The sequence below is a fragment of the Tigriopus californicus genome, chromosome 10, assembly GCF_007210705.1.
Source record: "Tigriopus californicus strain San Diego chromosome 10, Tcal_SD_v2.1, whole genome shotgun sequence".
Taxonomy (NCBI): domain Eukaryota; kingdom Metazoa; phylum Arthropoda; class Copepoda; order Harpacticoida; family Harpacticidae; genus Tigriopus; species Tigriopus californicus.
The window spans coordinates 1,504,282-1,518,307 of NC_081449.1; the positions used below are offsets into that span (position 1 = coordinate 1,504,282).

The window sequence follows — 14,026 nt, forward strand, 5'->3', positions numbered from 1 at the left end:
CCAACCCCAGTACCCAAAGACACTTTCACCTTCTTTGATCGAAAACATTTTTCGTTTCGTTTTTTTGTCTTTTTCGAAAAAACTTAAAAGTCCACACCAGAGGAACCAGATTTGCTATAGAAACCTGCATCAATTTGGGAAAACAAATATTGAAGCTTGGAGACAATCTTGTGGGCTTTTGATTTCAAAAATCTTGAAATATTGGTTCAAAATTTGGAAATTTTGTATAATGCTGCTTTTTTTTCGTGACTCTTTTGTATTTAAACAGGCTTATATTATTGCGTTAGAGAATTTTTTTTTCTCGTGAAGAAAACAATTTCATGTTTTATTTCTTTTTTGTGATTATTTGACCCACAAAAACATTTTTTTCTGAGCCATAAGCATGACTCCCTAGTCGTTCAATAAACTGCTCTACATGCTCAATTAGTTGGGTAACTGTCATATACTGTACTTAACATTTGACCAGTACGTTTACATATACATGACTAGAATTAATATAGATGAGCCCAAGCATGTGCTCATTCCTTAATATCTCCTATATGGGAAGGGCTGGGATCACTGCTCAACATCCGGGTCACGGCGTGCATCCAATTAAAATCCATCCTCACTAGAAGCATCCGTCCTCACCAGGATATCTTTGACTAGTACGTTGATATACATGCATACATGACTAGAATAGATATGGATGAGCACGTTCTTGCTCATTCCACAACAGTAACCGTGCTAAAATGTGCTCGGAACCCGTGTTGGCTGGGAGGAAGGACTTCGAGGACTTAAGAAATTGAGCAAGTTTGAATTTCAATATCTTTTAGAACACACGCAAAATTCATAATGTGAGCCTGTATTTACTGGGGAGTGACTTAGCTCCCCTTTTAGATATTGGGAACAACTTGAGCTAACTTAAGAGAGGATGGAAACTTGCCCTGAACCAAGATATGACGCAAAAAATCAAGGACAAGAACCTATGTGCATCTCATCAGAAACAGAGATGTCCCACCATCCGGACCAGAAGAGCTCGAGAGTCTCAAGTCCCTGATCACCTCTAAAGCATCTTGATCTGTGACTACAAGATCATTTAAAAGATTAACTTGACTAGCCTCGCCAATCTCAACAGACTCATCATTATATTGAGCACCGAACTGTTGCTCCTAAGCTCTGGAATTGAAAGCACACTATAGAACTGAACTCGAAGCTTGTTAGCCAGAACCTCAACATTGTCTATGGCCTCCCCATGAAAGCCTAACAGGGCGTTCATCTTCCTCTTAGAGTTTACATAAGAGAAAAAGGCCTTCGGATTCGACCTAACCTGACTTGACTTGACCACTCTACTCTATGCTTTCAAGTGGTCATTTTCGATAGAGGCCTTAACCCTAACATGAATCAAACCCAACTTTCTCTAGGATAGCCGTAACTACTATACCGGATTAAAATTGCTTGGAAGCCTTCTTTTAAATTTGCAATGCCTTTAAACAATTGTTTCCTATACAGGATCATTTACATCAAACGTTGACCCCGTCGTGTTTGGCTCACGTAGACACATTCCTGTTCGGATTCCTTGTGATCATTGAAATCTCATCTCGATTCAGTTGATTGGAGCTTGATAATTGCCGAGTACGTGTCCTCCATTTTGAAACAGATCCTTTGCTTTGCTTCCTGTTGAGCTCATTTTTGTTTTCCTCAGTCAAAAAACCTTGAAGTTTGTCACGCTTAATTTGAAAATTACAATCTTTGTTACGAAGTGTGCTCTATAAGGCTTTGAATAAAGTGTAGCGTTTGATATGAACGACCCTATACTTCGGAATTTTGGATTGTGCCCCACCTTTCGGAACACATTCAGGGATTGCTTCAGCGAAGCAAAATACTTCAAAAAACTGAAATCATCTTGTCTATTGACGATTCTCTATTCCTTTTTTAGCATTAAAGCCAAGTCCATCTTTCCAAAACATTCTCTAATCAACGGCCAATGTTCTTTTTTTGGTTTGGTTTTTCACGGGCTTTTCTAACCGCTATAGGAATATAATCCCCAGTACTATTAAAATGAAAGGTTATAATTCGTCTATTTATTACCTTTCAATCTTGATAAAATATTTGGTCTACCAACGAATTTGAGTTGGCACACCGAGCTAGTCCTTGAATGTAGGGTTGATATGGTATCCTATCTTAAAATTTGTCCAAGTCTGACTTGAAAGATGCTACCAGATCAACAAGGCCTACGTATTCCCTACCAATATTAGAGGGAAGCAAATTAAACAATGAAGGAGCCCGAAAAAGAAGAGAAGTGGACTTCATTGTTCGAACTAACCTGGATTCTCGAGGGCTTGAAGGTGCTCTCAAAATGCACATTAAGCCTCTACGGTCACTATAATTGACCCTGAATCCTGGGTTCGGACAAAGCTCATGGATGCTTTTGAAGACGTACAGTATCAGATAGCTTTCGTACCTTCTCTGAACACTGCACAGTCCCAACTTTTTTAGTCTCTCCCAATACGAGAGCTCTCTCATTCCGGTGATGTTCCTAGTGAAACATCTTTGGACGTGTTCGACCTTTTGCAAACCTGCTGAACTCATTGGGGCCTAAATGGGTGGAGCATATTCAAGATGCGGCTAAACAATCGACTTGTACAGAGTTAGCATCGTGATGCTATCTCTGGACTTAAACGTGCGATATATCCAACCACATGTTTGAAAAGCTTTACCCACCTTCAACTGGATATTCTCATCGAACTTTCTATTATTTTGGAGGACTGCACCTAAATCTTTCATAGATGAGACCTACTCAATGTCTTTACCTCCATTATCTACGAGTGGAGTATTTAAAGGAGTTGACCCGAAGGTCATTGAGCGGAATTTCATTCGGTTCAAGGCCATATTACTCGCAGTAACCCAAGAGTAGATTCGATCTAAGTCCTTTGCCAGGCTAGTGGAATCTTGGCCATTCCTACCAGAAACTAACTTTGTATCGTCAGCATAAGAAGAGAGACTGGCTGTAACACTAAGCTTTTGAAGCGGGGCAACGAATATTATAGAAAGGAGGGGCCCTAAGATGGAACCCTGGGGAACACCTGACTTAACATCATGTTTGTCACTAAGGAAACCCTCGACCTCAACAATTTGCTTCCTATCCTTAATGAAGCTTCTTATTCAATTGAGAACCTTGCCTTGGATCCCAATGTCATGAAGTCTATTCAACAAAAGGCCATGATCTACTTTATCAAAGGCCTTGGCAAAATCAAGATAGACAACATCAACTGACTCGGGCCTTTCCAGCCCCTCAATGACCTACTCTAAATGCTCAATCAGTCGAGTAACCGTGCTAAAATGTGCTCGGAACTCATGTTGGGTAGGAGGAAGGACTTCATTAACTTCAAGAATGAAGTCCTTCCTTATTCTTGAAGCTAATGAAGATATGATCTGTTGTTCAGTTTTGAACTTCAACTTAGCCAGGTCCAGCTTTTTAACCGGTCATGCTCTAGAGCACAGCGCATGCCGGCTTTTGAGTGATTTTCGACCCTATAGATGCTCTACGCCAGGGTCCCTAGTCGACGCTTACTCGAGAACATGATGATCTGACAGATTACTAGGCGTATCTAACGCCTAATGACACTTTAGTGACGCCTAGTCCTAAAAAAACAAGTCCAGAACGCTTTCCACTCTGGTGGCTATAACATGCTGGGAGAGATTGCGCAAGGTTGCAAACTCCTCCACCTTTTCGAACGACTGAGATGTCGATTTCGAAATGGGAATATACCCATCGGGATTAACCTCCCACTCTACAACGCTAGCCGAAAAATCAAAGCCCTCTGCAAAAAAAAAAACCAGAGCAAACTGACCGGTCCAACTCATTTCCAGTGAATTTGAGAGCTGACAAAAAGAGCTTACAGAACAAGACGGGGGCTCATACATTGTGACAATGTACAGATCAAGACCTTGGATCTTTTGTGGAAAGGAGACAATGCACGCTCAGATAAAGCCTTTTTATTGGCTGTTTGCCTTGCTATGGACTAGAGCCATCAAATCTTTCGCGAGGCCTTCTAACCTTAAACAATCCTGCTTTTGAGCAATTTTTATTTTTGTGGAAAGTGATGAACCTTAGAGGATGACATAAAAGCGGATGAACATATTCAATATTTAGTTCGATGACATGAAATTGAATCCAAAGTGATTAAGAACTCGACCCATTTTCAGAAATGCCAGTAGAGCTTACACTCGTGTCGATGTTGTCTTTATAAAAGAATACACAACGACATTCAGAGTATAATGAACAATCCCCTGAACTTACGTTGGATTAATTTCAGTTTGGTACCCTGGCAGACTTCAATCTCGTTGATAATGGCCTGTATTCCGGAGACACACGGTAAGTAGTCTTCTAATCTGCCAAAAGGGCATGATTCAATGCCCTCTGGCCATGATGTTGGCAGATGAACATGAAATGAAAGAGTCAATTTCCCTTTCTAACATGATGTTTTGGGTTTGAAATAAATGTTTTGCTTACATATTTTGGCGATTTCATTCAGATGAACACATGTATCCATAGCATTTTAGCCTTTTCTTTTATTTTCTGAAAAATGTTTTTAAACTTTTATACAAGTTTTTTTTACACTTTTCATTCTTTCACAGTAATTCCCAAATTAGGCACTTAATAGCAACGCTACAGTTAAGTTAACCTCCAAGTCAACAAAAACAAGAATCCACTTTAACGATTACGGTTGTTCTTCTTTCCAGTGTTGCCGCACAGATATTTCTACTGATGGGAAAAGATAAATTTTCAAGTCTGGCGTTGCTAGAATATATGGAAAGTAAAGGTTCCAGTAGATCCCAACGTAATGCAAAAAATCAGGTTTGAGCAAAGAGCCCTTTATATCCTGTACATTTTGAGCCTTGCCAACTAATGCTGTTAGCAATGTCAAATACATTGTAAATGTTATTGGTAACCCTAGGTGCTGCACCACAATTTAGATCCATTTCATAAAGTCATGTTATATATTCATGAATGAATGATCAAATTGATCTGTAATTTGCTTTTAAATTATCTCAATTCTATCGTTCGAAATGTCATCAATTTCAATTGCTATTGCAAGTGCTTAATTTTGATCACAATTACACCACAGACTTGATGACAGGTTGGCACCATTGATGTTTCAATCATCTTGGTATCATTTTGGGATGAAAATAAAGGTGTATGACGCGCTCTTGGCGATCTTATTGAAGATATGTACTTGGAAAGTAAATTCGCAATAAAGGTGCAAAACAAATGCATTCAATGACCAGAAAGTGGCTTGTCATACATCCACCAAGCTGAATTTAACAAAATCGTATATTTGTTAAGATCGAAAGGTCTTTGAAATGTATTGCGATTTTTAAAATGTTTTTGCCTAATTTTGAGCTCTCCTCCATTAGGCATGTGAAGAAAGGAAATTCAAGGCAGAATGTAGTCCGGCAGCCTGGTTTTGGACATTTTGTTGAGGGGGGATTTAGACAAACATCGGAGCCAACTCACACCTTGATCAATAATCGAGGGAAGCTGTGAAACGAAACTCAAAAATTGTCGTTATTTGGTGCAGTTCTGTCACCACACTATCATCTTGGCTCAGTATCAGAATACAGTTCGCTTCAATCGGCCGGAAAATCAAAATAAATGACACATTAAATCGATACACAGTCCAGGTAGTGACCGGACAACTCGACCCAGCGGACAACTCCACACAGTGTACAACTTGACCCAGCGGACAACTCGACCCAGCAGACAACTCGACCCAGTGGACAACTTGACCCAGTACAATAACTAAACACAGTATATGTACCAAAAAGCATGAAGATGGAACAAAACTAAAGCTTGATGGGTTAAAATTTGATTTGCTTTCAAAGATGTTAGTATCAATAAGGCAATGAATACAAGATCAAGTTTGATTAAAATATTATCAAACTTGGGTTTCACGCCATGATTGATGTAAACATAACTTGGTAAAACCTTTCAAATCGTATGATTATCGGATGGTGGCTGTTGACTAGATATTTATTGTTCGTAAGTGGAGGTATTTACACAGAGGGAAAATGACTATGGCGAGTGTGATGGTGAGAGCGGTAGTAAAGTGTAAATGGAAATTGATATCTGTGACTAGAATATCACAGACAAGTTTTACATTCCAGTTTCAATTTTGCTCCATAAGTATGAATTATTCGTAAGCCAACATATTAAGCTTAATTTCTGAGCTAGGTTGAGTTTTCCGCTGGGTTGAGTTGTCCGTTGGGTCGAGTTGTCTGTTAGGTCGAGTTGTCCGCTGGGTTGAGTTGTCCGTTGGGTCGAGTTGTCCGTTGGGTCGAGTTGTCCTGGGTCGAGTTGTCCGCTGGGTCAAGTTGTCCTAGAACCAGTTCAGGTTGGCTGGATTGCTGTCTATAGTTTTGCTCCATAGGACGTCAGCTGCTTATTTTCCCTTCACTTGTCAAGGTTAATTCCCTGTGAATGTGCAAAAACTGCTGTGCCTTTGTTGATGTTGATCTTTTGTTTAACATAGGTTAGAGACTTGGCGTACTTAACCACCACTCAACCAACATATGTGAGATATATTTTGGCCAATGTTTTGGCCATTTGTCCGAGTTCTAATGATGATTCTCTTTGACAGACGGGGGTTGCCCCATGGCGATGGGTTGTTGGTTTTCTTTACCACGGATAGAGAGAAAAGATACAATTATTCGGGTGAATGGTTCAATGGTCGCCGCCAGGGTCATGGAGTGCTTAACTTCCGCGATGGAACGGTATACGAGGGTCATTTTGACAAAAACCAACCCAATGGACGTGGGAAGATCAGGTACGCAGGATATATATTTTGGTTATCAATTCAAATAACGCAAGTGACGGCAGTAGAGGATCTGATGCAGTATATGTGGATAATACCCAATTTCCTTAAAACCTAATGTGTTTTGCTTGTGTAAGAAAAGATTAAAATATGAATAAGCAAAGCCAGCAAGATTCACAGTATACATGGAACCTGAAGCAATGAATACGGGACACAAATCTTTTTCTTCACAGATTAAACTTAAATTGCATCCAACTTATTCTGGTTTGATATAGCCCATCGCCTCAGCGCCAAAAAGACCACATCAATACTTGAAAGTGATGACAAAGATTTAGCGGATTAAGGTTCTAGAAAATATGTTGAACTAAAATTACGAGAATTTCCCAAGTGACAATGTTATTGCACAAAAAAACCAAAACCATTTTTTTTGCATTTTTCATATACCTTGGCCCTCAACATTTTATTTCAAGTTCTATGTAATTCTCTGTCATTTGAACTTCTTTTATTTCTGTTACATCAGATTCTACAATCACCTTCTTGGACTATGAAAAGATGAAAATCCAATTGTAAGGTTCATGATGAGTTTTTTTTATGAAATGATTAATTTCAATGAGATAAAGGAGAATTTTACTGCAACGGAGATTTGGCGGAGTTTTTAAAGCTATTTCACACAGTTTGAGATAATTTCTTAAAAAAAATCTGACAATACTGAAATCTGAATGAATAGATCTAGAATGCGCCTTAGACTTAGGAATGCGTGGCAAAATCTCGAAATTATCTCTTCTTTTGCTGCATTTAGGGCTTCTTGGAGCGTGAACGCACTTTTTGAAAAAGTGGTTTCCAGTTTTTTTCAACTCAGTTTCTCTTGACTTTTGATTTGTTGAAAATTTCACATAAATGGTATTTTTTTGTGAATTTTATAGAAAAGGTATGTTTGTTTGGTCTTTGCAAGTGTCTTTATCACTCCTCGAAATTTGACTCGCTAATTTGTCTTTTGCCAAAACTGTATTTGTTGGGCTTGTTAGTGTTTTTCCCTACAATCTGTTACTTTTTGAACATCAATCCATTTTAGAGGGTTTCCATCCTGACTATCTCGTAACCGTGATTGAAAATGCTAAGAGACAGCGACGTTGTCACTTTCAGGTTCCAAAGGCTAAAATTAATTACATTCAGCTTTCAGCCTGTGATCCGTCTAAAAAAAACTCGCTTAGACCAGATGGTTGATGTGAATTTTTAATCGGAAAGATGTCACTCCCGAATGGCTTCTAGGCCAAGCTTGATGTTGGGAACAAAAGCAAAAAAGAATATACCATGATAAATCCGACATTTTGTTAGCATGAATATAAGACTTTGAATCAAAGTAAAAAACAACATTCCAACCCTCGGAACTGATACGATTGACGATGACTTGTTGGAGGTAGTTTTTCGTTGCCATGGAATTTCAACACTTATGGAAGCTTTGGCCTCCGTGGCGGCCATCTAGCTTTTTTGTGTCGTACTTTACATTGCAAACATATTTCGGCCCACTTTGCTCAACCCGTCAGAAAATAGATTCCCACCGCAAGTCTTTACATAGATCAGTGAAGATAACTCGGCATGTTGAGAAGTCACATATTCGAATATTTCTAAAGCCGATTAGTTTCCCGAAACAGATATCGATTTCCTGAAGCTTGTATCCCCTTAAAGTCAAGAGAGCTGCTAGTGCTGGGTAGAGTTCGCTACAAGTCTTTTGGCATCCCAACTTTTTGCCGGACTCGAGCCCTTTGTTGTACCAAAACCTATTTTGATCTTACAAACCTAAATCAGGCTAATTTAATCACCTTGACAATCACATGGTGAATTCATGACGAAGTTGGACCCGTTTTCTGGAAAGATCCGATGAAAGCAAAAATTGAAATCTATTCTTATGAAGCCCTTTCTAAAAAGCTCGTATCTGGGCAATTTCCATAAATTCGCTCAAAAGGCTCGAGTGCATTTGGGCTCGACTTCGGATTCACCCCAGCACTAGCAGTTTATATTCGTTTTTTCAATCTGTTCGAGGGGAATAAGGAAAAACGTGTGTCTGAAACTGACAACCATGATGTTTTATTGGCCGTCAACAAGGAAAAGACCAAGAGCACCACTAACCTTATTAATCCTTTATACCATACTCCTGTGGCTTAAGCAGAACCAAGATTGATGGCTTGTCACATGGTTGATTCAATTATCAAATTTGGTCGAAGCACTTTTTACCCTTTCGAATAGGATTTGTACTGTACTGTACTGTCCACCGATTACTCTGCTCATTTCTGGATAAAGTGGTCTTTTTTACACGTCTCATTGCGTCTAAATGAGAGGAAATTTTCAATAGTTCAGTTTCGACAAGTCTTTCCTGGGAAAAGAGTGGAAGAGTAAGAAGGTGTTAGAATGTAGTCGATATCGAATGTTACATTCCAAGGCTAAAGGCCAAAGTGGAGACATCGGGATTCCGGTAGTGAGGCATATTATTGATGTCTCCTTATTCTTCCACATACGCCATACCCCATCCACGAGTTCAATTCCACATCTAAGGGGAACCAAACGTAATGGAAATCACTCTTGAATGTTAAAAGTGGATTCTCAGAATTTTTCTGTACAATCATGATCAATCATCAAAGTAGACGGCAAGGGCACAACAGGCCTGAACTCTAACTTGTATTTACTAAAGTGGAAATCATTCCGTGGCTCGTTTACCCAAGATCCAAGGCAGACATTTAACCAATCTTCCAAATTGGCTGCATGCCAGAGAGAAGCCCATCCTTGGCCAGGGTGTTTTTCTTCGCTTTTACTATGTACTCGTACACTCGTAGACTTTACGTTATGCACTAAGTTTGAGTACTTCCTTCGAAGGTGTCTCACTTAAGAACGTCTTAATCGAATCTACCTCTTCTCAATGGTTCTGCCTCTTTCTCGCCCTGTGGCTCATGCGTTGGTTTGATGTTGCTCACGTAAACCCACTACATATGGTCAAGACTCAAGACTGTATGTATACACTAGTAGATCCAGAGTTACGTGGAAGAATTCTCTCGAGAATGAATCCTCCTCCTCCTCCATCCGGAGATGCTTGTCTTTGCTTTTAGTTTAACATTGTTTGTTTCCAGCTATTACAATGGCGATGAATTCCAGGGGTTCTTCATCCAGGGAAAAAGAGATGGACAAGGCATGCTCACGTTTAATACAGGAGCCAGACGAGAAGGTATGGTATGAATTATAGACATAGCCCAAGTGGTAGTAATAGTATTAAACATTTGCACCCATTTTGGAAGAGGCCATATGAAATAGGACACTCGACGGGCGCTTTGATAATTGATGAGAATGAATTTCTAGTTTGTATGCTACTTCATATGATTTCATTAACATGCATCCCAACTTGATGTTGTTGTTGCTGTTGTTGTTGTAGATTTTTAGTAGTTGTAGCTAATAGCGGGGTAGTGGGCAAGGTCAAGCGCGGTAAAATATCTGATCTGGCAATGAATTAGAATTGGCAGATCGAGATAGATCTTGTACGTACGGCTGGTCTGGCATTCTGTTTAAAAACCTATCTAAATCGCCTTTAAAAGATGGTATTGGATTACCTATTATGCAGAATTGTCGAAGGCAGGGGGTAAAAGATTATATAGACTAGGAGCTTTATGTAGAATAAATGAGGATTTCATGGTTTTGCCCATAGATAAGATTTATTCTCGTTGAAACTTATTCCCGGATTCGGGCAACGTTTGTGAATGCATTTAACAACATATAAAATAAGATATCTTTCATATCTTTGTTGAGTACTGTAAAGCTCTAGCTGTTTTAGTCTCTCCCAATAGGAGAGATTACGCAAGTCAGATATACTACGAGTAAAACTTCGTTGGACCTTATCTATTCTTTGAAGTCCTGCAAATCTCATTGGCACCCAAACAGGAGATGCATACTCCAGATAGGGTTGGGCAATAGATTTGTGGAGAGTCAGCATAATCATTGAATCATGGGGTTTGAATGTTCGGTCATTCCAACCGCATGTCTGAAAGGTCTTCGCCACCTTGACTTCCACGTGCTCATCGAATTTACCGGTATCCTGAATAATCAAAGTAAGGTCGGGAAAGAATGTGTCATAAATTTGGAGCTCTTTTCCTGGACAATTAATACGGGGTTCTTAAGAATTGGTGTTAAATAACGCCATGTCAAATACGAAATTTTTCTGTGATGATGAAATGAACTTCTGAAGACGCACAATGAATAAGCTGGCAGTGGTGTGATAATGTGCTTCATCACTAACTAAAATTATCCTTTGGTTGTTGCGTAGGATCACCCGCATCTTTCATCCCGTTACTTGTGACTTCATATTTGAAAGGAAGCACGGTTACGGGGAAAACAAGTTGACGTGTTACATGGACAAGGGCTTTTGCCACCACAGTTTTTAGGAGGGCTACATCCTTAATAATAGATTGACAGGCAACCTTGGCCCAATGATGGAATTTAGCTCCGTTACAAAACAACCCTTTTTAAGGGCCTTGAGCAACGCATGCTTTTGTATTAACACTTTGTCAAAGACTTACTGTAAAAAAACATTGGTAGAAAGGTCAGTACTGACTTTCTTTATCCAAGTCAGGATTTCCGCTTTCCAAAGGCATGAAAGAGGGAATAACGAAAGATTGTAAGAAAGGCTAGATAATCAAGCTAGTAAAAAAAAAAGAATGACACAAGACAAAATATTGAAAGCAATTTAACTTTTTGTCAAACATTATCTAAAGGGACTACTTTCAATGTAATCGAAATTCACGCTAATGTGCCAGAACTTCAGACTCTGGATTGAGATTATATGTAAACAGAGGTCAATTTGAAACATATTTTCAATGATTGCTATACCTCCGTTGTGGAGATTTTATGGACTTAAATGGATTGATTTTGTATTGTTTTCCTAGATTTCAATCTCCAAAACTGTTCTACTATTGGTCAAATTTGGTTTACTAGCCTATGTAAATAGGTTGGATTTCCAAGTCTAACTGAAGTGTGCTTTTCCAGTCAGAGTTTTTTAGTGGCTTTAAGTAAGAAGCTGGTCAATTAATCTTCTTTCAGTGCTATCTATGCCAATATGCTCAAATGGAAAATGTACAAAAATGGTTGAAATTTGGATAGACTTGAACAATCATTCGAAAGTGTGTTTGAACGTAAAGATTGGTTCTTACCGAACTGCACATGCGTATGTCACATACTTGTTCCTTTTGGTCTTTGGATTCCAAAAAAGGTCCATAGATACGACTATCATTTCGCTTTTGCAAACATCCCTTTCCTTTTTCTCATCCGTGGTTTGTTTGTCAATCAGTCTCCTGCAATCATATTGCAGACTAGACAATAGGGTATGTGGGAAAATCTTGATTTATGCCTCGCACATTTAGCTTTTAGGTCTAACGTATTTCTGTGGGGTTTTGCCACGAACTTTTTGCGTTGGAAAGGAACTTTTGCCCACTCCGTGTGCAGCTTTTTTTCTCTAAACAAACCATTCAAACGAGACCATAAAAAGTGTTTGCGGAAGACTTGCCAGTGTGCCAAATCAATGCCTCTTGCTCCTTCAAAATTTCCGCAGAGTTTGCGAGAATGATGACGGGCAGTTCTTTGTCTTGTAGGACAGTGGAGCCAATTTTTGCCCTTACAAACATAGTATCTTCATTTGTAATAGAAATAGCTCAATTACATTAAAAGTACAGTACATTGAATGTTAAACTGTGAATTGAAACAGAAGGTTGACATTCAACGTCTAAGTGTTGAAACGCCTTAAACTTACTTGAATTTTGAAAATGATGCTTCTTAAATACGATCTAGGCCATGTCTCTAAAAGTAGTCTCAGGCTCACATGTTAGCCAGGCGGCCGAAAATCGACAACTATTTCATCGAACCTGGTCGTGCTATAAAGACATTGCCCATGCTGTGGCCGTCTTAGTTTAAATGATCGTAGTTTCCCTAACAAAATATTTCTATAGTGCTGAGGATGACACAAGTAGGAACGGTTTTAATATTCAAACATTGTGTCACAGGAACATATCAACGCCTTCGGCAAACGTGCTCGGGGATTTTTCAAAAAATTAAAAAAAAAGAAGAGAGAAAAGTTTCTTTGAAAGCGAAAATATTTTACCCATGTTGAAATTGTTTCATACAGGAAGTCAGAAATATAGAAAATGTTGGAATAGGAAAAATTGTCTTAAACATCCGGCCCCAAAAAAAGAAATTCGGAATGCTTGATTAGCCAACGAATTCCATTTGCTCTCATAAAAACAGGCTTTCATGGGGTTATTCTTGTCTTTAAGCAATGCAAAGAATCTCAAACGTCAGTGTTGGAAGTTTCATTTCATTGACTTTGTCTTTAGTGGTGGCTGGTAAATAAGTTTCCGGTCACTAATAATATGAAGTAAATTGCCAGGGATCAAATTTGACTTGTAATTGCTTCAAATAAAAAATGGTTCTTGAAAACCTGTAATCCCAGCTACGTATTCAATAACCGTCAGTAGGGACTCTAACAGTCACACCTTTTTCATGGAGTTAATTTAAGTTGGGTTTTAGAAAATTCCACGTGGTCGACTCCTTCTACTGCTTTACTTGTGAGTGTCGTCTCTTGTAAAACGAAAGCGAAGCTCGATCAAGCTCTTCTCTTTAAACTCTATAGCGTTTTGTGTCAAGTTGACCATGCAAAATTTTTTCAAGCCTCATTTTTCTTAAAATTCCTTCAAAAAGTATAAGGGACAGTGATTAAATGGCTATTTTATCGATTTATTTATTACATTTTCTTATTTTATCAATTTTATTCCCTGCCCTTTCTTTTCATGTCTGTATTGAAAATGTCAAAAGGCATGCATGCTAGCGCTAATTTTGAACCGGGGTCGATGACCATCGTTTTAATACAGGGGAGGCCTGAAGGGTAAGTACAAGAATGGCCAAGCTATAGTAAACGAAAGAGACTCCTCTTCATTCTGCTGACAAATGGTAATAGAGCGTGGGAGAAGAACCGCAAGAGACGACAAACTGCCTTGATTCATTCATTCAACATCTCGTATTTGGTTGGCCAACTATCTAGACTCATTCCTGGCTTTTCATTCCCAATAGTGGCTACCGAGTGCATTGGGAGATGACATTATCGAGTCTGGTAGAAGTTCTCCGATAACTTATACGAAACTCTAGCAGAATGTTCTGAGGCTTTTGAGGTTCCGAGATCGCACATAATTGACTTGATAAAGGTAGAT

The 14,026-nt window shown here is 39.0% G+C and overlaps 1 protein-coding gene across 1 annotated transcript in view; it reads left to right on the forward strand.

Moving 5' to 3' along the window:
* The window catches only part of LOC131888352 (uncharacterized), an 18,121-nt gene that overhangs the window by 1,759 nt on the left and 2,336 nt on the right, over positions 1-14,026 (forward strand). Inside the window, exons 2-4 of the mRNA XM_059237194.1 lie at positions 4,296-4,354; positions 6,621-6,806; positions 9,914-10,008. Coding sequence (XP_059093177.1) covers positions 4,296-4,354; positions 6,621-6,806; positions 9,914-10,008 — 340 coding nt within the window. The remainder of the gene's footprint in view (positions 1-4,295; positions 4,355-6,620; positions 6,807-9,913; positions 10,009-14,026) is intronic.